Source organism: Lynx rufus, unplaced genomic scaffold (genome assembly GCF_022079265.1).
Source record: "Lynx rufus isolate CCGP_SWC_20201006 ecotype Redwood Valley unplaced genomic scaffold, mLynRuf1.p SCAF_13, whole genome shotgun sequence".
Lineage (NCBI taxonomy): Eukaryota > Metazoa > Chordata > Mammalia > Carnivora > Felidae > Lynx > Lynx rufus.
Window position 1 is genome coordinate 9,329,664 of NW_025814827.1, and position 24,674 is coordinate 9,354,337.

Here is a 24,674-nt window from a genome sequence, read left to right on the forward strand (position 1 = left end):
AGCATTTGCCTCTCCCCTAGTCCCCAGATGGTGGGAGTAACATTTAAACCTCCTTTTCTCTGCCTTGTACAATAGACCTTGGCACCATTTCAACTGTTTACTCCGGTAATTAACAGCTCTGATACCACAACAATTACAACTCCTACGCTCTCACCACAATAATGCTATGAATTAGTGAGAGCTAATGGCTGGAAGGTAGAGTGTTTCCAGACTGTGAGATCTGTGCATTTTTAGAATAAAATAAAAGGTACAAACAGCACGCTTGCAGTAGACAATGATTACCTAGTAATTAGTTTACACAAAGCTTCCTATTTAATGGCAAAACGCTGTAATTAACGTGTGACAGAAAATCAAAGGGTACTTTGTAAGCATATGAAAAATTAACACTGCAGGCCCATAGCTTTATGTACTGATTAGAAGCATATTAAATCAATAGGACACACAAACCAACAGCTTGTGTAGCTGGTTATTATAGGTCCTCGGAAGGGGGACCCGGCTTTCATTTACTTGGGGAGGCAATTTTCCTTCTCCTGTCATCTTCCTCAGGCACAGGCAAGCACCTCAAACTCAACCCTGGCAGCTTTGTGAAAATAACCATTGAACTGGAAGAAAACATTCTAAGTCATTCTCAGAGATAAGGAAAAATATGTAAATGATTAAAGCTTTCCAACAATTGTGGTGACGTGCTGCTACACTAATTAGAAAAGACACCAACTGGAACCAGAAAATGAAGCAACTGGGTCTCAATCTCGTGGTCAGAATAAGCTCCACTTTATCAGGTCACTGCCTCTCTCTTCGACATGTGGAAGATTAAAATAACTGGAATTATCTTTTATTTTGAAGTGATGGGAAACCAGGCTGCTGTCAAGGTTTATTCTTTTAAAGGCATTATTCGGTAAATCACTGGGTGGGCGCAATTGGGTCAATATCGCGTATCTTCGACAGCCACAATCCTATATAACGATAACTGATGCATAGAACAATGTTCTGGAAGGCTACAAGATGCAAAAAGAACTTCTGAATCACCAGAGGAAGATTTAATTGTGCATTCTTGTTCAACGTTACCTGCAATTTAATTGTAATACAGTTTTATGGTAATATTAATAATAACAGGTAGCATTTCTTGAAGGCTTATTGTGTGCTGAGTACATTGCTAGCCAATTCACAGGGGTATCTTATTTAATTGTCACCCCCTCCCTCCCCCACAAGGCAGGTACTAATATATCCCTCTTTACAGATGAAGAGGTAGAGACTTGGAGAGCAGAGTGATTTCCCATGGTTCCCCCCTAGTGACCTTGATGTGCCTGGGCTACAGAACCCCCGTGGAGCTAGACCACCTCCTGCTTATCCTGAATGTTCAATTATTCAGACTAGCCTATTCCAACACTCATTCAGCTTAAGAGGGAATTTACCAGGTCAAGCTGGAACAGGAGACTAAAAAACAAAACAAAAAACAAAAACAAAAAAACACAAACAAAATATGTGGTTCCTTATCCAAAAAACAAGGTTTTAAATGCCCACTATGTTTTTAATGCTACATTTGATCTTGAAGTTTGGCTGCCCTAAGCTTTGTGAGAATTTATACGCTTACTAAAATGATCATGTTCATGTATTAAGTTGAGGAAGGCATTGAAAGCCACCCCCAAGAACAATCAAAGGGCATATCTAAAACTCACTCTCATCACCCAAGAACATCTGCAGGTGTGTGAGGCAGTTGAGTTACAAAAGCTTTAAACCCCGGGACTGCCCAGGAGGGCTTGGGCTCTTCTGCAGCTCTCAGGTATGTGCCCTCTGAACTCCCTGCCTGCTGCCTTTCAGGGAAAATGACAGCAGCTTCCTTGTCAACCAGGAAAGGAAAGAAATTCCAGCACAATGGCTACTGTGTTCCAGGGATGTTGGTGTTTCCCATGCCTCTGTAGAAAGCAGAAAAACTGCCCATCGGGCAGTGGGTCACAACAGCAGGGATGGGGGGGGGTGGAGGTAAACACTGCTCCAAGATTTTCAAACAAGGAGTCTTTTCTAAAAGGTCTCAGCTTGGTGTGGCAAGAACACTGCGCCAGAGGAGTGGATGTGGGTTCCAAGCTAGGCACCATCATTTATTAGCTACGTGAGCTTGGGCAAGTTACTTAACTACCTAAGCATCAGTTTCTCCATCTGTAAACAGAATAAAAATAATTATCAAAGTGGTGTGGAAGTAAAAATCTGAGTAGAAATCTCAGGGTTTTTATGAGATTGAATGAAGCAATTCACGTAAAGTGCTGAGAGGCCTGGCACCCCCAGCTATTCTACAATGCTAATAATAATTATTATTGTTATTGTTATTATTGAGAAATACAGGGAAACATCAAGACCTTAACAGTGTAAATTTATAGAATCTAAGAAAATGCCTAATCTCATGTGTAGACCAATATTCTGGCAGATACTAAATACATAATCTAGGAGGTCAAGGTTTTAATATATAAAAATAAACAATAAAAAAATAAATAAAAAATAAATAATCATATGTAATTTAATGATTAGGAAAAATGATTACCCTAGATTTTTTTTACCTAGAAAACCTGGATTTTTCTCTTAATATCAAGATGTTGTGTTTTTGATATAAAAGACAAATAATAGGGGCTCCAGGGTGGCTTAGTCATTTAAGGGCCCGACTCCTGATTTCGGCTCAGGTCATGATCTCACGGTTCGTGAGTTCAAGCCCTGCATTGGGCTCTGCGCTGACAGTGTGGAGCCTGCTTGGGATTCTCTGTCTGCCTCTCTCTTTGCCCCTCCCCTGCTCTCAATCTCTGTCCCTGTCTCTGTCTCTCTGTCTCTCTCTCTCAAAACAAGTAAATAAACTTTAAAAAACATACATTAAAAAAAGGCAAATAATAAATAAGGATGTGAAAAAAGTATCCCTTGCTAGTAACCAAGTAAGAGCAATTAGAAGATGCATTTGACATCTAAGAAATGCAAACAGTTCATAATAATCCAGTGCTGGTAAGGTTGTGGCACAACTAGTATACTTATTCTCTGCTAGTAGCCTTGGAAATTGGCACGACCTTCTTAGAGAGTAATGTGGCAGTGTGTAACAAGAGCCATGAAGTATTCTACTCCCGAGTCTTTCTCTGAAGGAAATGGAAGTAATTCAGCAGAAGTAAAAAGAAATGTATATAAAAACCAAAAGTAAAAACAAATCTTTACTTCCTCCTCATTCTTCCTCCCCTCCTCCAACTACAATCAAAAAAAAAGTTGGAAATAGCCTAAATTTCCAACTTAGTTGAATGGTTTAATACATTAGAGTAAATCAATATGAGGGAATATTATACAGCCATCAATTGTGAGTGCTACCTGTAAACGTGGAGGATGTTTAGGATCTGTTGTTTCAATAGCATATATGCTCTTATTGTAGCTATAAGAAATAAATGTAGCACACTTGAAAATTAATACGCAAAAATGAAAACAACTGGGAAAAGTGATTATGTACTTATTTGGTTAAATATTTCCTTAATCTTTTAGCTTTTCTAAAAAAATTGTGTGGTTGCAGGGTAATGGTTCTTTGGGATCACCTCGTATACCTACTAAATTCCACATAAGCACTAAGCTCAGCCATCCTACAGTGGCTCCTAAGACCCAGCCACAACAGGGTCTTAGTGGATGGATGTCTTCACCATAGAGACACAGAGTTCTTTTTTTTTTTTAACGTGTTTTAAATTTATTTTTGAGAGACAGAGACAGAGCACAAGTGGGGGAGAGGTAGAGAGAGAGGGAGACACAGAATCCGAAGCAAGCTCCAGGCTCTGAGCTGTCAGCACAGAGCCAGACATGGGGCTCAAACCCACGAACCGGGAGGTCGTAACCTGAGCCCAAGTCGAACACTTAACCAACTGAGCCACCCAGGCGCCCCGAGACACAGAGTTCGAAGGCACTGACTAGGTAGGTGATGGTTCTCCTCTGTAATTTTGTTTGCTTAGTTCTACAAAGACGCAAAATAAATACTGTGGTTTATTCTACTTTTTCTAGATGTGGATGCCTTGAATTCATAGTTTTAATACTTTAAAATATAGATTGTTTTCATTGGTGATCCCCAAATTAATTTCAGATATCTAACAAAGTCCACAAAAGTACAAGTGAACATAAAACTGCTCTGGCATAGGGCTAAACGGGCAATATTATGTAGTAGCACTCAAAAACCAGTTCAATTTCCTTTCCCCCCTTCCTCTTATAAGTGGTAAAAGTCCTCAGCACCCTGTACTGTCCTTCCAGGGAAACAGAGGTCCAAAGAAGGGCTGCACAGAGAAATCCAAAAGTAAACTGGCTTATTTCTTTCCACAGAGAAACTGTCCTATAAAGATCTTTTCTTGCAAAGCAGCCTCCCCAGTAGTATCACTTGCCACCAAGCCCAGGAATGAGGGAGGGAAGATTTACCCTTGAAAAAGGAAAGAAAGACAAAGCTACGAGAAGGACCAGTACCACAGCAGATGTCTACCTGGGTCTCCCTACCCTGTCTTAGGTGAGAGTGGCCAGGAAGGTTTTTTTCCCCTACAAGTGTGCCTTTCTTTGTGTACGCCTTTATTCCCACTAAATGAAAAGAGATGCCCCCAACTGGGGAGTGGGGTGTTTGGAGTGTGTGCAAGTATGTGGATTCATTAAACCTTGACAAACATTGAGTGGGTGAGTTTACCGGGACCTGTTGGGGGAAGGAGGTTTTGTTAACCGATAGGATGAAGAAAGCGATGTTGATACCAAACCACCATGAAAAAAAATGAGACTTGTGTTCTGTTTCCACCGTGGCCACCATGTAACGTTATGCTTTCCCTCAAATCACCTACGTGTCTACACTTATTTTTTGGTAATGTGACTACAGTTTTTTCCAGCATTTGTTGACTCCACGTCTTTGTTTCAAGCCTCAACTGCAACCAAATAACTCTGGTTCTAAATTAGATAAGTAGAAAAAAAAAGACGAATTTTGTATTAGCTCCTTGAGTCCACACTGAATCATGCCTACATCTAAAACCAATATCTGTATAAGATGCAAGAGAATCTCAGATCAGTTCAAACTCCCATAAACAGCACTGTTTTTAATCTGTTGCCTACAACATACCAATGAGAAAAATCACAGTATCGTGTCATAAGCTGCTATGCAAATGATGGTATTTGTAAGTATTAACATAATTTAGTGCTTACAGTCATATTCTCATTTCTAATAATTCTCCCAGAATGGAGTCTTTCTCTGGACTCTTAGCCTGCAGGATAGTCTTTCATCAAGAAGCTGAAATTTTTAATAACCTGCCAGCATATGTTTTGTATGTGCCAGGCTAGGCTTGATGACACAACATCTTCATTATCAAAAGAAACAGGTCTACAAACTGTAATAGGACATTAAAACATGTCTGTGCTCATAAAGTAATGCTTTGATGTCTAAGTGTGCACCATTACCATGGTCTTCTGGAACAAAGGATAATTCTAATCCTAAATTCTCAATAGCGCCCTCAGTGAAGATTGCAATTCACTTCCACTCTGAATACAATTTCACTTTGAAGGCAAAAGGAGGTCCATAGTCTTCTACACACACACACACACACACACACACAACGTACACACACACACACACACACACACACACAACACACACACACACACACACACACACACACACGTTTTCCCAAACTGCTTTATTTTTTATTTTTAGTTTTGGCTTCTAACTACATCCTGGCTAAGCACAGTTCCTCACCATACAAAAAGATTTCTGCTGAATACTTATTTTTTCCTTGTTAAGTTAAAAAAATGATTTAGATAATTAATTATTCAAGAGTTTCACATTTAATAATATTAACACTAACGCTGAATGTATTTGGTGACAATTTTAAATGGTGTAGTTTAAAATCATTGGAATTAAATAATGTGTAGTCGGACTTTTAAGTGCAATTTGGCCACATGTCATTATTCTAACTATTTTTTCAAAATTAAAGTCAAACATTTTAAATTTATCATAGTCGAGTATCAGGGAATTCTTTAAAAATTATTAGTTTGAAATATCGAGACCAGCAAATACTTTGCACACTAACATTTTTGATTTTTTTAATAAAAAAGTCATATTTTCATGGTTTAATCTCAGCAGCTTTGCCTTTAAAAAGAATATTCTATACAATATGAAATAAAATCCAGTTTAAAGAGAACACAAGAGAAATCTCTCTGGGCCTCAAAATTAAATACATTTTCCTTGTTTTATTTTTTTTTTCTAGAAGAGTAATTCACTTTAGTATCCTTTAAATAATATGTAAAAAGCTGGCCCTGACAGGTACTGCATTTAGTCCATTCACTGATGGAGGGAGAAGAAAAGCCCAGAATAGATCATGGGGAGAACAGGAACATTTGTCAAAGGGAACTCTCTCTTCTGACTGTTCTCTGGATTTATTCGTCATTTCACTTCTGCAAGAATAATGTGGTTCTCTCTTGTGTGCCCCTCCCTTTTCGTCACTTGTGTGTCTTGATTCATAAACTGCTGGAGTGGGATGCTCAAAGCAGATGCAACTCACTGCCCAGCCCACTGCTATGTACTTCAGCAGGGAAGGAATCGGTTAAGGGAATTTGTACCCGAATTTTCCTCATTCATTATGCTTTTGTCAGTAGGTCAGTGAAAACAGAGATTTGAAATTAAGAGAAGCCAGGCAAAGGGCACCTGGGTGGCTCAGTCAGATGAGCACCCGACTTTGGTTCAGGTCATGATCTCAAGGGTTATGAGTTTGGGCCCTGCATCAGGCTTGCTGCTGTCAGCACAGAGCCCGCTTCGGATTTTCAGTCCCCTCCCCGCCTCTCTGCCCCTTTCCCACTTGCACTCTCTCTCAAAAATAAATAAATCTTAAAAAATATATATATAGAGAGAGAAACCAGGCAAGACTAGGCCCCTGGATGCAAGGTGAGGCAGCTTTTAGAATGGTGGATTGAAGGGGTGCCTGGGTGGCTCACTCAGTTGAGTGTCGAACTTCGGCGCAGGTCATGATCTCTTGGTTAGTGAGTCTGAGGCCCACATTGGCCTCTGTGCTGACAGCTCGGAGCCTGGAGCCCTGCTTTGGATTCCTACCCTCTCCCCCACTTGTGCTCTGTCTCTCTCAAAAATAAATAAACATTAAAAAAAAAAAGAATAGTGGGTTGAATTTGTATATTGAGCCATTAAAATGACTTTAATTATTAAGTAAATTTGGAACAGACTAAGAAGTTGTACAATTCATCCTTCCACCAGTATACATGGAAAAATCTCTACACGTCCACTCATATGCTAAGGCTTCTTACCTAGTATTTAGTTTTGGCTGGGAGGTTTTCTGGCTGGGATGTAGTATTTTCTCGACATCTCATAGGGACCAGCAGTTACATAAATTTCCTTGAATTGGCTTCTAAACCATATAACTGCTGACAGAATGCTTTTCTATGTTAGCTTCCAGGTGACAACCCCTCACTAATAGAATTTCTCTCTCATAATAAAATACAGCCAGCTTAACAACAACAGTTATTAGAAGCATATGATCAAGACCCACTTAGACCAAATGATGGGATTTGTCATGTTATTAGAATACAGTAAAAAAAAAATTACTCCCTGATTATCATAATCAACTTGAAGACATGACTGAAGACTCTTAGGGCCCAAAGAAGACATGTTTAAAATAACCTAATCATATAGGCTTCCAGTTATATGGAATGAATAAGTCACTGGGATGAAAGTGACAGCATAGGGAATACGGCCAATGGTATTGTCATAGCATTGTGTGGTGACAGATGGCAGCTCCACCTGTGGTGAGCACCACGTGACATATAGAGTTGTTGAGTCACCGTGTTGCACAACTGAAGCTAATGTGACATTGTGTGTTAACTCTACTTAAATTTTTAAAGATTTTTTTAAAAGTCAGAAAAAATATTAAAATAACTTGATCCATCCTAGTCACTGTGTGCATAAGGACGAAGGCCCAAGAAAGTCAGAAGGACTCGCCTGAGGTCTTACTGCTGATTGGTGACCCAGCTGAGTCTAGAAGAAAGTGCTTTCATCTCCCAGCTGAGCCTTTGCTTCATCTCCTAACGGTTCACAGACACTGTGGGTTTATGTCACCATTGAACACTCACTTGTGCCCATTTCTTGCTCCAGTCTTCGTGGCCATATCTGCTGCTCTCCTTTAGGAACCACTTGTAGTGCTTTAGGTGGGAAGGAATGTCACAAAACGCAGTCCCATTTCCTCCAAACTCATAGTCCATTTTAAAGAGCCAGCGTTGGATTTCCAGGTGATCTATGACCAGCTGACTCAGCTGTTCTATCATCTGTGGGGCCCAAGACACAGCAACATTTAATATCGCTAGCTTCCTAGATGCCTTCGTATTGCATTAACTTAGTTGTATCTTCAAATGACCTGTTCGTTTGGTTATCTTCTAATTATTAAGACAGATTAGAAGTTTTAAGTGATGTATCTATGAGGTGAAGAAACCACTAGCCAGGAGGGACGAAAGGCATGTTTAAAAGTATAGTCTTAGTTACGAGAAATTCTGGAATTATCATTTTGCTGTCTTTTGAAGGCAAAAGAAAGAATCTCTGAATATCTGTAATTGAATCTTGGTATTGTTTTGTTTCTTTTTTAGAGCATGATGTGTTTACTTACTGATTCTTCAAATGATTTTTTTTATAGTTTCAAGACCATAAAGAGTTATAGTCTTGAAAACTTTAACTGTTTGGAGCTTTGCTGAGTTTTTAAATGTTGTAACCTATAAACATTTAATTTTTCCCTCATTAACATACACGAAATACATTTGTTTGGATAGTCAACTGGCCAAGTATGTCATATGTATTATGTGAACAAGACAGGTCAAGGAGATAATACATTCATAAAACAACTACATTCTATTCGAGACAGTATTCTCTTGAGAACAGGGCTCAGTCCCATGGAAAGGGAAGGGATAGGAGTTCAAGCTTTAATATCACAATGACAGTAATATTTAGCATTACTGAACTCTTTGTAGGAGCCAGGCCTTTGGCTAGGTTCTTTACATGATTTTTCTCACGTAATACTCAAAAATGAAGCAGGCACCATTATTAGTTCCATTTTATATATGAATAACTGAGATTCAGTTAATTTAAATAACTTGCCCATGGGGGCACCTGGGTGGCACAGTCGGTTAAGCGTCCGACTTCAGCCAGGTCACGATCTCGCGGTCTGTGAGTTCGAGCCCCGCGTCAGGCTCTGGGCTGATGGCTCAGAGCCTGGAGCCTGTTTCCGATTCTGTGTCTCCCTCTCTCTCTGCCCGTCCCCCGTTCATGCTCTGTCTCTCTCTGTCCCCAAAAAATAAATAAACGTTGAAAAAAAAATTAAAAAAATAAAATAAAATAAAAAATAAATAACTTGCCCATGATCACATGGTGTTAAGTGGCAGAGTAGGGACTCCACCTGGGATGCTCTGACCCCAGCACCTAAGCTCATTCCCTCTCCGCCATGCTGCCTTCTTCAGCCTGCAGAGAGGTGGAGGAGGGGGGTGAGGCGGAGAAAGAAGTCAGAAGAGGAGCAAGAGAAGCAATTTTCCTTGCAGTCAATAAGCCATTTGGAATAAATTTGAATCAGACAAAAGTCTATAGCCCAGATTGCCTGATTATAAGTAATACTGTAGAAGTAGAGCTTTGGAGAAAAATAACCCATTAGATCACAAAATGACTTTTTGTCTGGTCTTCCCATCAGATGTTCTGGTCTGTATTTCTCAGAAAGAAACAAAAACAGTTCTAAGCATTCTTTCTCTTGAGCTCTCTTGACTATGGTCTTCTGTCCATAGAGAGGTCTCTGTGACACTCTTATTGTCTTCTCTTTGGATTACCAAGTGGATTTTTGAATTTTGGTTTTTTTAACCAAAGGGTGTGAAAGGGCTCAAGATCATATTCTGCTAAAGTCTGGAGCAAGAAGGTTAAAATTATTTTGATTAAAGACACAATCTGTTCTCTGTGTTGTGTCTTTTCAGCAAGTCTTCCTGGGGATGTTATACTACACAGCAGTATGGAAGTGATCTCAAAATGGGCATACTTGGGATCCCCGGAAGCCCCATGCAACCATGGGGTATTCAATTAGGGTGGAAATGGAATTGTCTTAGCTCCCTAATTATCAAGTAGTGTCTGTAGATAATTTGGTGTTTAAATGACAAGTACTCTTGTCTGCATACCATATGGCTATGAGCATAGCCTAGAAGGTTTTGTAATGTGCCTTCCAGAGTGACATCCTTTCTTTCTCTAATGTTGTGTTGAGAAGATAGATTCTATATTTAATCATACTTTGCTGCATCATGATCACACTTGACAAAAGTATAAATGGTCTTTGGTTGTTAATATCTGATGAAATTCTTTTGCTAGTAAGGAAAGGTGTTCACGGTTTTTTAGTGTGCTAGCCTGTATAGACTTTTCCATTGTATGCTTGGATATATTGTATATTTGGAGGTTTCAACTACTAACAGAATTATTATCTGTTTCTTCCAAATCCTATTATTTGTTGCTTCTGAGAATCCTATAAATGGGTGTCTGTTGATGGATCCCCTACAGTAATGAAAAGGATCAATAGTATTGTAAAGACTGCACCACTTGAAAGAATTATGTGCTATCTTTAAGTGAAAATTGAACAGTGCTTTAAAATAGCATTGCCATTTTTGATTATTTAACCAAAGCTGTCAATATTTTATATGGAGCACGTGTCAGAAAGAGAACTTGCATGGTTACTTTATGGATCAAAACAGGAAATGCTCACTGCGCTCGTGCTAGATTTAAAAAATAAACAGATAAATTACTTCATCATAAACCAGATGACTTTATGCTATTTCCAAACATTTATCAATTTTCTATTTGAGCCTATCTCTTCAAAAGAGGTAATATATTTCTTAATTGCCATTCATTTTATACTGGTATAGAGCAGAAGTGGAAAAATGTGTATTGCTAAAATCCAGCTGATAGTCGGGAATATTTATTCACCTAAATTAAAATAATCACAGCTTTCTTTCACTGGCTTTAAGTTTATGGTGTACATCGGTAAAAAGTCAGTGTTACTGATTCATCACCATCTGCAAATTCAAATCGCTGACACAGATAGATTAGGTAGGGCAGCTACTATCTGGAAAAATCTCAGTGGAGCACTTTAATTCCTGATGACCTCAGACATACGTTTTCAAACAAGTGGAGTCGAAGTCAGTGATAACTTGGTTTATTGTGAAACAATTTGCACATGCCATAGGTTACGTGACGCATCCCTGAAATCCAGTTTGTCTACGACAAGGTGTTTAATCCTGCTTCTGAATAACAGCATGAGAGGGAAGTTTTACTGCATTCCACAATTAACATATAAAGTTCTAAAATATTTCCTAGCCAAGATTGCCTGAGTTCTCGTCAGTGGAGATGAACGCAAGACTTAATACAAGTACTGCACATACATTTTAAAGCTTTGAAGACTGTTTAATGTAATGTACACGTGTAAAATTATATAGTCTTAAGGTGCATTTCACTTGTATCCAGTCTCTGAGCAGAGTATTCTACTGGGAAGCAGAGTCAAGCAATCCACTTTGTTACCTTCAAATTCCAGTGGAGACTAATGACAGTGAAAGGGACGCATCAATTCAGGGGAGTCACTCTCTCACTCTTATTAAAACTGCCTGTGGGGCGCCTGGGTGGCTCAGTCGGTTAAGCGTCCGACTTCAGCCAGGTCACGATCTCGCGGTCCGTGAGTTCGAGCCCCGCGTCGGGCTCTGGGCTGATGGCTCAGAGCCTGGAGCCTGTTTCCGATTCTGTGTCTCCCTCTCTCTCTGCCCCTCCCCCATTCATGCTGTCTCTCTCCGTCCCAAAAATAAAAACGTTTGAAAGAAAAAAAAAAAAGATTATTTCCTTCAATAAATTATTAAAAAAATAAATAAATAAAAATAAAACTGCCTGTACTTTTTCCAGATTTGGCTGTGTTTAAGAGCAACTTCCTTCCTGAGCCCATGTATTGCCCAAGAACACTCTAGCAAGACTGAAACCTTTTAGGGCAATTTAATAAGCTAACAATACCTTCAAACTAATCTCTGAGAAGTATGATTTGTTGAAAGGCTTGACTTTGGGGCTCAGCAGTGATGACGTACAGAACGTGATGGTCAAGTGACTGAGGGAAGGAGGATCCCTAAATACTGTTCCTCACAAACTGCTTCATTGTGCATAGTTATTTAGTTTCCCAAGAAGTGGGTGCCTGGGATAGTTGTGACCAGCTGGGAGTAATTCAAAAGACGTACTGAAACAGAGGTTGGGAAATGTTAACAGCCATTTGTCTTTTTATTTTCCTTATTGTGAAAAAAAAATCAGTTAAATGGGAGAGAACACCTGCCAGAGCTAACTTAAAGATCATTTCTGGTGACTAATATTAGAGTTCTCCAAATAATTAGGAGGTCTGCTGGAGGAGTGCCTAGCCAGAGATCTGGCCCAAAGCAAAAACGCAGGAGCGGATAGTTTTTTCTCAGACCCATTTCCTGTCCTTTTTCTGGGATTTTTCTCCTACTCCCTTGATGGCCCCTTCCTGTGGAGCTACAGGATTGTTTTACAGAGCCAAGGATGTCTGTAGCCCTCTGTTGTAGGCCCTCTACAGCCTGACTCAGTAGAAGGGCTCACTCGCTGGGGTTTTCCAAACCTGCCCTTTTTCACCAAAACTGACCCTCACATTCTTAAGGGTCCTGCTCAATGACTGGCTAGCTAACGTGATGATGAGCTAACTAATCCATGTTAGGGCGGTAAATACTGGTAGCAGATTCGTACATCAACAGGGCCTTTGATGGCTTCATCCAAATGAGTAAATATCTTGACAATCCCAGCAATTTCTGCAAGGCCAATAGGAAGATATTTTGAAACAGGAAGGCCTAAAGCAGATCCCATCAAATAACTTAAGCATTCCACATATTCTTCATTGTCTAGGGCTGGCTCCAGAAGACCTGAAGCTCCCACAAGGTCAGGAAGGTATGGAATATTTGAACAGAGCCTCACTCGTCCACCCACATACCTGCTGGTGACGATAGATGCCATACACTGCAGGAGGGACTGGCACATTGACGCTGTCAAAGACCAGTTTACTTCCAGACTTGCTGCTGTAGAGATGAGCCAGTTCAGGCTCTGGACCCAGGATGGGGATGCCTAACATATCCGCCACGGCCAAATCATCTCTGTGGAGGAACCCGCCGACAATGTAGGCCTCTTTTCCTTGGATGAGATTTTTTATTCTTTTGATCGCCTTGGGACTGTACATCAGGTAAGTGGCCAGGCACATATGATGCTTCTGGGGAGGGGAAGGGGAGACCATATCATTCTTGTTGAAAGGTGTTCTTTTTCTAGTCCATATGCTTCATTTATAATGTTGCACACAATAAATGCATTATTAATAGCAGGCTGGGTTATGACCTATCCTGTTGTTTAGCAGTTTAAATTGATAAAAGCTGTTGGGGTGAGGCTCCATAATCGCTCACATCTTTAGTGTGTTGGAAATAGGCTCACTGGGAATAGAACTAATTACTACACATCTGTATTTATTTGATCCACGTGGAATTATCCTTCTGTCAGAAGGAAAAGAGGCTGGCGGCCTTTGGATAATAGTGATTCATCTCTGCAACACTTCTGGCATGGTTTAACACTAAAGCGTCTGGAAAATCAATACAAAAAGTGAAGAGAAAAGCTTTACAGTATGTATGCTTCACTATGCAGGACTTCTAATCTGGCAACCCTTTAAAGGACTCGGAAGGAAAAGGGCACTTGATAGTCTCTTTCCAAAGTTCCGCCACCAAGTCCGTTTTAGGAAATAGGTACTTTTATAATGTTTATCGTGTTTCTCAGCCAACACTCTGGAGAGGATTCATGGACGGAAGATATGTGAAAATTTCAGCAAGACTTAAATTTTATCTTCCAATGGAAAACTCTTTTTATTTTAATTTTGACTATTTAGACCCAGCTCAGCAATACCTGTGACTGCTCATTTAATTAAGTAAATAATTTTGGCATGTCTAAAAGGGGTCGACGGTCAGCACGTACCAAAGCATTCAAGGATTGGGGACAGAAATGAGCACAGCCAATGGATAGCTAATACGAGGCAGAGGAGGACCATAAAGGGTTACAGAGGGCTGTGAGGCATGGAGGAGGGAGCAGAGGCCATGTGCTGATGGGGACAGCTGAGAAGGCAGATTACTCATTCTCCTTGGACCTCAGTTTCCTCATCTGTAAAATGAGTATAATAATAGTACCCATCTCCTAGGGATGCTGTGAAGATTCAATGAGATAATGCATGTAAAGCACTTATAATAGTGCCTTGGACATCATAAACACTTAGTGAATGTTAGCTAATATTATTATTATGTAAGAGGTTAGGATTGAGGTGAATTTTCAGGGATGAGTAGGATTTTATCAGGTGAGGATGGGCACGGGAAAGACATTAGCTAAGGATGGAATATGAGAATCCCAGATTGTGTTCACTTCCTCTACAGAGGAGGGCATCATGGCACGTGAGAAAGTGCTGGGGGCTTAGGAGTTCTGGCTGTGAATCTAGCTCAATCACTTGCAAGCTACCTGAACTCAGGCACGTGACTAATACTCCCACTGCCTAAGTTTCTCCATCTGTTTAGTGGAAATAAAAATACCCATTTGCTGGCTTTTTCTAAGGTTAAAATGAGATCATGAATGTAAAGCACTTGTTATAATACCTGGCATTGAGTTGATATTCAGTAAATGGTAGTAATTGTTATTATTAAATAAATGGTAGTAATTAAAATAAAGTTATTAAAATGCCATGCAAATTATATAATACAAGGTGCCAGTGTCTTAAGGGAGTTAAGGGATTTTGTAGACTCGCACCTACTTCTCGTTGTCATCCACATTATCTACTCAACACGTGGAGAAATGCTAAGCAAATGCAAATGTCTCTGGGAATGTTAGTGGCACTGGTTCGCAAACTATTTAGAAAGTGTAACTGATAACTATGGGAGAGAGAGTGGGGAGAGCCCCTGGGTTTCAGTCCTGCCTGAATTTATAACTTGCAAGGTGATTTAGAAAACTCAACCTTTCTGAACCTCAGTCCCCGTATTCAAATAATGCATTGACTAGAAGTCTCTAGAGTCTTTCCAGCTCTCAAATAACTTTTCCTTTATTATTTTTCTTAATGTTTATTTAAAAAAATTTTTTTAATGTTTATTTATTTTTGAGAAAGAGAGAGACAGAGATAGAGTGAACAGGGGAGGGCAGAAAGAGAGGGAGACAGAATCTGAAGCAGGCTGCAGGTTCTGCACCCTGTGCACAGAGCCCGATGTGGGGCCTGAGCCTACCAACCACGAGATCATAACCTGAGCTGAAGTCAGACGCCCAACCAACTGAGCCACCCAGGTGCACCTATTTTTTTATTTTGAGAGAGAAAGAGAGAGAGAGAGAGAGAGGGAGAGGAAGAGAGAGAGGAAGAGAGAATCCTAAGCTGACTCCATGTTCAGTGCAGAGTCCCATGTGCAGCTCGATCCCATGACTGTGAGATCATGACCTGAGCCTAAATCAAGAGTCAGATGTTTAACCGACAGAGCCACCCAGGTGCCCCTAACTTTCCCTTTAAAACCGGAGCTCTTCTGGGCTTACTATTTAGTGGGTACAGAATTTCTGCTTGAGAAGTTGATAAAGTTTTGCAAATGGATAATGCAGTTGTTGCACAACAATGGGAATGTACTTGAAGCCACTGAACTGCACACCTAACATGATTAAAATGGTAAATTTTAGGGGCGCCTGGGTGGCTCAGTCGGTTAAGTGTCCAACTTTGGTTCAGGTCATGATCTCATGGTTTGCAAGTTCAAGCCCTGCATTGGACTCTCTGCTATGAGCACGGAGCCCACTTCAGATCCTCTGTTCCCCTCTCTCTTTCTGCCCCTCCCCAACTTGTGCTCTCACTCTCAAAAATAAATAAAGATTTTACCATTAAAAATGGTAAAATTTCTGTTATGTATATTTTGACCCCAATTAGAAAAAAAAAAAACAAAAAAACAGAGCTCCTCTGAGAAGAGGGCTTATATGATTTATACTATTAGGCCCTTCTTCCAGAGCAAGTGTTCTATTCTCTTAGATCTGTGCAATATGCTTTTTCTGCCATAATTTAAATCCATTTTCTTTTTTTTTTATTTTTTTTTATTTTTTTTTAAATTTTTTTTTCAACGTTTTTATTTATTTTTGGGACAGAGAGAGACAGAGCATGAATTGGGGAGGGGCAGAGAGAGAGGGAGACACAGAATCGGAAACAGGCTCCAGGCTCTGAGCCATCTGCCCAGAGCCTGACGCGGGGCTCGAACTCACGGACCGTGAGATCGTGACCTGGCTGAAGTCGGACGCTTAACCGACTGCGCCACCCAGGCGCCCCTCTTTTTTTTTTAAGTTTATTTATTTTGAGAGAGAGAGAGTGTGCATGTGTGTAAGTGAGTGGGGGAAGGGAAGGTGGGGGGTGGGGGTCAGAGAGAATCCCAAGTAGGCTCTGAGCTGTCAGAACAGAGCCCTACTCAGGGCTCCAACTCACAAACTGCTAGATTGTGACTTGAGCTGAAATCAAGAGTCTGACTCTTAAACGACTGAGCCACCCAGGTGCCCCTAAATCTATTGTCAGCACCTATTTCAAAGAATGCAATTCTAGGAAACCTAGTGTTCCACTGGGCAATGGCTGGTACCACCTCTTGAGTTTGTGTTTCCCATCTGGTTGATCACCCTCTTTCCTCCTTGTTTATCTCACCCCTCTCCTTTCCCTACAAATGATTCAGATGAGGAAATGTAAAAAAATTAAACATCTGGGGGAACCAGGGACACGAATCGTAACGTACATGGTGGGCTTTATAGGGCACCTAGAAGAGTGTTTCAAGGTGGCAATGCTCACAATGTAAAGGTCACATGATCAAAGCCTTTTGAGAGTATTCTCTTGTTTGATCCATAGAACACTGTACCAATTAACAGCCCCTCTTTTGGAGATGAGGAAACCGAAGCTCGGGTAATCTGCCCAAAGCCACACGGCTAGTAAAGGGCAGAGGCAAGATTGAAACCTGGGTATTAGCACAATTTTGTGCTACCAGCTGCCATAGCTTCTCCCATTCTATAGACTGAGTAGTGAAGGTCTGGTGAACTTATGAGGTGTGATGAGGGGTGGAGATGGAGCCATAGAATCTAACGTTAGAGCACCGGGTCACTTCCAGCCAAGCTGGATCTCTGTCTCCTCTAGGTTTGCTGATCTCTCTTGGCAAGTACTCGGCCTGACTCTGTTATAGTCAGTCATCTGTGGGCCTGCCTTATTCTTCAGGCAAGATGGTACCATAGTATTGTGTTTGATATGTGTTTAATAAAGATTGAAATGTGAGCAAGTGATGGCACAGGACACATTACTGACCGCGGGTCTTGGACGACCATTCAGAATAAATCAGTATCATCAGATCCAGGCAGGAGGTGAACACAGATGACAAAGATCTAAAATGTTCCTAATTCCAGGGGTGCCTGGGTGGCTTGGTTGGTTAAGCATCCGACTTCGGCTCGAGTCATGATCTCACAGTTCATGGGTTCGAGCCCCGCGTCGGGCTCTGTGCTGACAGCTCAGAGCCTGGAGCCTGTTTCAGATTCTGTGTCTCCCTCTCTCTCTGCCCCTCCCCTGTTCATGCTCTGTCTCTCTCTGTCTCAAAAATAAACAAACATTAAAATTTTTTTTTTAAATAAGATGTTCCTAATTCCATAGTGTTATAGCCACATTTAACTGATCACCACTAATTTTTTTTTTTTTGACCTGAGACAAAAAGTAGTTGTTTGGGATGTCTTCATAAATATTAAAATGTTCAAAAATAGACATGATGACTTTACAACAGCACTTTTTTTTGCCATTACAGCTTAAAGCATCGTATAGTAACTTGGAGAGATGTACAAACAGATTTTTGGCACGCTTTTAAAAAATCTCCTCAAAGCCATCCATTTGGATGAAAATCAGCACTGATCCAATCTCTCAAACCCATTAAAAGGAAATAAAGCCATAACTAAACATGAGCAAGAACTGATTTGAAAGTGAGAGCTTAATTTTTTGTATTTTAAAAAGTTGATTGCCTACCAGTGATTAATTACTCAAATAATTTAAATGTAAACTATGAGAAGTATTAAGTACTTAAAATATTCCCTACTTCTTTCTAGATGCAAACCCACAAAGATGCAAACCCACACTACGAATGTGACTCAGCGCATCGGTTAGTGCCAACTGCCTATCTCTTGCTTAGAAGCTGAAGAGTGGTCTGCAGTGCATATGTCTCAGGTAACAACAGGATTGCAGAGCTGGGAAGGGCTTTGAAATGCCCTAGCCATCACCTGATTGTATTTACGAAGCTCAGAGGACCAGAAAGGTAAAGGGAGCTGCCCAAGCCACAGGGTCATCCAGGAGCAAAGCAATCATTCCAGTTCCTGATACTGTTCTGGGCTCAGACACATTTTGGCTCACACTTTGAGCCCACCAGTAACTTTGGACCAGAACAGGAGACTTGGTTTCCTCAGCCATAGAAAGAGATTGGTCATTTCTGTCATGTTGCATTGTTCTGAGGACCAAATGAGAAAATGTGTGCTAAGCATTTGATAAATATTAGTTGTGCACTCACTTTCCTTCTCCCAAACTAGTGCTCCTTTCCTAGTCCATGCCCCTTCAATGTACATGGACATTTCAGATGTACAGAAACTCCTTATCAGCAGCTACCAGGCATTAGCTCCAGTTTCTGGCTGGATAAAATCAGGAAATGAACTACACACTAACGATGGTTTTGTCTTCCCTGCTTTCTAATGTCCACAGTGACCCTGCCATTGAGGCCAGGGGTTAGCTAGCAAGCACCAAACAATCCTTGCACTGATGGAGGATATTGGGTTCCTAATAGCATAGGTAAGTGGCAATGATTTGTCCCCTGTCTTTTCTCTTCACCCTGCCCCTGCCTTGCTGTCCTCTTCCACAGCCAAGCAGTGCCAATGAATCAGAGCTAGGCAAAGAGCTTTTGGGGGAACACTGAGGTATCCAGTTATGAAAAAATTAAATGTTCGTCTTGGTAGAAGAGAGTAAATCCTGATGAAATATTATGGCAACCCTCCTCAGCCATAGCAGGCCTTTTTTTGGGCAGGGAGGGGGTCAAATCATGGTGCATCTGAAGGGTTAATGGGTAGTAACAACACATAAATAGTAAAGCATGCCATCAGTTTCTTTGCCGATAAATAGAGCATTGACTTTGGCGCATCCCACTTGTGAGTGGAGACAGCTATATCTTTACCTGCAAATTCAGACCCTTAATTATACAAAAAAAAAAGTCCTCCTCAGAATTGTGTAGTCCATCAGGTGTTTAAAACGTTGGTTGTTTAACATAGTTTAAATTCTTGTTAAAACGTGGAGAAATTCATTTCAAGCCATCTCTTGGACTGCCTTATTCTAGAACACTGCCCTTGTGGCTCCATGAATTTCCCAAAAACTCTTGGGTAGGGATGGAGCTCCATCTAGAATTCATTCCATTCATTAAAAATCAGTACAAGTTACAAAATCTGAACCTTGTTCATTCTGAGCCCTGTGATATGGTAAATCAGGCCAAATTCCCTCCAGGAGACGGGCCCAGGGAATAACAAGGAATAACAGTGTGGAAATCAGAGAACAGGGGCCCTGGTCAAGCTTCTGTCCCTAACTAGCTTGGTGACCTTGGGTGGGCCCAGCCTGTCTCTGCCTTGGTGTCCTGCACACAAAATTAAGACAAAGGAACTGTAGGTGTTATAAATTCACCCACTTGATGGTATCACCTATAACTACAATTAGGTTTCAGCTGTAGAGAAACTGGGCAGGGGTAGCTCAACTAAGTCTGAAAGTTAAACTGGGATATTTATTTCCTACAGTCCAACTAGTAGTCTAATCAGTAAAGCTGTTAAACTTGCAATAATATTTCACTGATGTGTACCAGAGCGTTGCAAGTTATAAAATTTCCAATTTAATTTTACTGCATCCCTGAAGCCGTAGTAATTAGAAGACAAACTCACAGGGAAGATGTTTATAGCTTCAGGGGTGATAATTTTGAACCTGTCCTGCAGGTCACTTCTGTCCTCAAGGTTCCCCGATTTGACAGCTGCCTGTAGACTCAGGATTTTATTGTAATATAGCAGTAACTCGTCATTCATCTGATGGGAGCAGATGTAGATGACGCTCACATTGGCATCTAGAAACAACAGGCACAATGTTAATTACTGGTGTAAAGGTAAATGACATTCTGAACTCCGGCATCGGATTGATGTTGCACAGTTTAAAATAAAGAGCATATCCAAAAGCCACATTGAAGTTAATTTAGATTGGCTTTGTACGGATATTCGCAATTTAACTGGCTTTTTTTTTTTTTTTGCCTTTTAGCATTTCTCTAAAGAACAGATAAATAACACCGCCACCAAAAAAAATAGACACGATTCCTTCAGAAGGAGGGCTGTGAGATACCATGGAAGTGCACTTTCAAATAATACATAGGGATTTAGCCCCAGAACTACCATTAACATCAATGGGAATTGCATACCGCTTTAAAAATTTATCCCATTAACTTTAGTAAATTATAAAACAGAGCTATTAACTTTAGAAAGCTGATGAAGTTGCAATTTCTTATTCTGCCTGGACTTGGCAGGGCCAATTCAGGGAACGTCCTGTCCAAATAAATGGTTTGATTATGACCATGGCAATGATTATTTCAGGAAACCAACCTTTTCCCTGCTCCATTCCCAAAGAGGAGTATATTACTTAAATAGGACATCTAGTGATTCTTGGTTTAAAGAAAACACTGTCTTAATTTAACTGTTTTTCTTCTTAAGATGTGCTTATTATGTACATAGAAAGAAATCCTAATTAAATATCCCACCCAAATGGGATAGTTAGATGAGATTACCCACTCCAGGCTGCAGGGGTTTAAGATTTTAAGGAGCAGGGACAGGAAATCAGCAGCCAATGGAGTCCTTCATTCATTCATAAAATAACTGGCTGATCAGTAGGGGCAGAGCACTTGGCTGGACATGGAGGGAAATAAGCCACTGAGAGGCTGCCGTGAGGAGCAACCATTTCATGTGCACAAACAGTCATCAAACATGGGGTGGAGAGCAGTGGGCACAGGGAAACTCCCAGACCAGGTGCTAAGGGAAGTTCAAGGGAGGGACTGCTGTAAAACGTTTCTTTGGTCAGGTAGGGCTCTGAGGGGATTTTAAGACTCCTCTGTTAAGTCTGGCAGAGTATATAGAACACAGAGTGATTAAATTCTAGCTCAGATGCCTAGGAATGCCGGGCACACCATTTATCCTTCCTAAGCATTGGTTTCTTCATCTCTAAAATGGAGAATAGAATCACCTGGGCATAGAGTTTTGAAGAGTATTAAATGAAAGAATACATATAAAGCACCTGGTGCCATATTCGGCACATGGTAGGTACTCAACAAACAGCCATGTGCGAATCTGCCGTTCGGACCACTCTGACTAGGGCAAGCCAGCAGTGATTCTGCACCCCGCCCTCCACACTTGTGCTCCTTTAATCCATGCTTCGAGATTTAATATGATGTAGTATCCTCTGTGGTTTCATCCTATTGTTTCAAATCTATTGATCTTGTCTGTCCAAACTCTTTAAAGGCAAGGTGTATGCTCTTTCCTATATTCCCCCAAGCCTCGGTACCGAGTGGAGTACACAGAAGCCACTCAAGACATACTTGTGGCTTGACCAAAGGGATTTGGAAGACTGGAGAGACTTGGGAAGTAGAAAATCTTACACAACGGCCTGTGGGAGAAATCTTCCCTGTGGAGGAGTGTCCCCTGACCTGGCCCGGGGCTGAGCCCAGAGCAGGCACGCCATAAATGTAAATATTTAAGTGGGGTCCCTATTTCATTTTGAAACCCAACTGCCACATAAACTCCAAAATAAATCAATTGAGGGAATAGTAAATAACTTGTATTCAGTTGCTGAATGATCAAATCATATATCCCAATCTTGTGTTTTCAAGAAGGGACTGGTGTCTTATTAAACTAATGGTATGGCACAGCTCTTCTTCTGAAGGAATCATTGTATCTGTTATTTTGGTGGTGGTTTTGTCTTTTCTTTAGAGAAATGCTAAAATGCAAAAAAAAAAAAAAAAAGCCAATTGCACTGTGAAAATCTGTACAAAACCAATCTAAATTAACCTCATTGTGGCTTTTGGGTGTGTTCTTTATTTGGTTTTAAAAACCAAACTAGTATTTTTTTAAAGTATTTTTTAAGAAAGACAAAAACAAACAATGAAAATAAAGATTCCGTAGCTGAAAAAACTAAATTTTTCTTGGGAAGAAATTTCTAGATTACAAATGACAACCAATCGTATTGCTAATCTCACCTTTCCTATGTATTTCTGGCAAAAGAATACATATCACGAACGCTAATATATGATATTAGTATGGTTTGTGAATCTGCAAATGCTCAAAATTAATTGACAGGTAATTTTGGAAAGCAATTAATATGAAGACAAAGATTGCTTTGGTTGCTAGTCAATAGTCAATAAAAGCCACTCTCTTGCTTAACTCCTCTAGGAATTGAAAATACTAGCCATTGGGGTCTCCACCTGATACCCTGACTTCACAACCAATATCTGAATGACAGGTTTTACCAACCTGATCAGATCTCTTTGTTTCCCCTGAAGAAGCAAAAACGCAACACACTTTGCTAGGAATTAATGGAATCATAATTTAAAAAATGATAATCATTTATTCTTACATAAAATTACTAATCTTCCTAGTTTCCTCATTTTTTCTTTAAATTTCACAAGCAAGTACTTTTTCTACCCTCTAACAACTGTTTCTAAACTTCCATTACTCCTCTTGAAGAGGGTTTAGGATCGAATCGCTATATCACGACGAGAGTGTACCAAAAAAAGGCATTTGGTTCATAGTATCTCAGAAATGTTCATATTAGCAAAATTTTCCATCACAGGTAGGCATAGACTGAATTATTGAGTTATTTAAAATAGAAACCTAATACTTTCAAGTCTTTCAAATAATGAGACTCTTTTGTAAAGAAATTCTTTGGTGATGGTTTGTGCTATATATAGAAGGGTATATAAAAAGCTAGAGAAAAAATTAATGCAAATAAATTAGAGCAAAGTCTGCCCTCTGCTGCAGTTCAGTGGTTTCCACCCAGTCAGGTTTTTAGTTGAAATAGCTCAGCACTAACAAATCAATCTCAAGTCATTAAAAAAAATTTTTTTTGTAATACTGAAAAACAATATTAGTGCCTACATAATAGATTAAAGCAATTACACTATTATTATTTTAGGACACTGTAAATTTCTAGTACTGATGTATTTTTGTTACCAAATGGCATTTATAAAATAATAATGATGCTGAAATATATATGAATCATGTAAAGTATGTCATTCCAGGGAGCCAGCTAAGTTGGTCATTGATAATTTAAAATTCTTCCTTGTTCTGCTTAAATAAGGGCCGAAGCAGTTATGTTTTCACAAAACACAGAAGTTCTTATTTAGTAACTAATAAAAACCTAGTTTTTGTTTACCCTGAATTTTTGGCCAGTACCTCCTAAACCCATTCAGTGTTAGTGCTTAGCCTTGGCAACCTTTATTCTTTAAGCCTCACTCAAACCCTAGCCTTGAATAGCACTGACCAAAGCCATTGGCATTCTTGTATTCTTCTCTCCTGGCCCAGGTTGGTGTCTGATTTAGAACTGATCAAGCCAGTATCAGAACTTGACTTTTACAAAAACGTATCTACAACTCAAGGTTTATATTTCTAAAAATTCCCTCCACGAGCATCTCCTTTCTCCTAATAACAAGATGATATATATTTAAATAAAACCTTCTTTTAAAAGTCTATCTTCTCGTCCCTCTTAGTCTTATAATGAAAAGAATGCTTTTCATGTCTGATACCACTTTCCACTTATTCCCCAGATAATAGAATAGACAGTATTGACACAAATGTAAAATGTTGGCTTCATTCACTGCCAGATTCGGTAAATGAAGATTTGAGGCTATAGGGGAGAAATCCTTAGAATTTAGAAAAGCTACCCAACAAAATTAATCAAAAATGTCATTTTTTAACTCAAGTTGACTCCACTATAAATCTGTTCTTTAAAACAAAACATGTAATTGCCCCCTGCAAAGTAGATTAGAAATCCACACTTTTTCCTTGTAGGGGGGGAAAAAAAAGCAAAAAAATAAACACTTTTATCAACATCCTCTGATAAACATTCCAAAGAGTCATTTGCGTGAAAGTATTTACTGTACCTAAGATGTCACACAGCCTCCCCAGCTGCATGTTCTGCTTTGTGTTGAAGTCGGCAATATTTTGTCGCACAGGCTGCGAATATCCTAAAAGGCAAACAGGGTGTCGGAACGCAGAAAGAGCAAGTCAGTATGGCAAAATGGCACACTAGGATTTCCAAGTGTCACAGTCCACGTTTCCAGGAAAGAATTTTCTCTGCAGCATCCTAAAGACACAATCTAACTCCTGACACTGAGATCCTTGCCTCTCAGGGGATTAAGCATTATTCTGGAAGATGTGCTAAGCAGCATATTCTGCAAGAGAAGAGTTCATATTTTTCAACACCAGCAAAATCACCGGGAATCAAGATCAGAAAAACATGAGGAAAATTTCTGACATTTAACGTGAAGGTTCAAAACAACGTTGAAGAAAA

General features: G+C 40.0%; 1 protein-coding gene across 8 annotated transcripts in view; it reads right to left on the reverse strand.

Annotated features, from left to right (window-relative positions):
- IQCH (IQ motif containing H) overlaps nucleotides 1-24,674 on the reverse strand; it is a 212,212-nt gene that overhangs the window by 64,933 nt on the left and 122,605 nt on the right. For 5 of the 8 annotated variants that reach the window (XM_047074899.1, XM_047074897.1, XM_047074903.1 and 2 more), the window contains 3 exons: nucleotides 24,265-24,348; nucleotides 20,018-20,193; nucleotides 8,095-8,286 (listed from right to left, as the gene is read on the reverse strand). In XM_047074899.1, the coding sequence (XP_046930855.1) occupies nucleotides 8,095-8,286; nucleotides 20,018-20,193; nucleotides 24,265-24,348 (452 nt within the window). Of the gene's footprint in view, nucleotides 1-8,094; nucleotides 8,287-13,001; nucleotides 13,275-20,017; nucleotides 20,194-24,264; nucleotides 24,349-24,674 lie in introns of all 8 variants that reach the window. The other 3 variants (XM_047074896.1, XM_047074895.1, XM_047074900.1) reach the window with 2 other exon arrangements.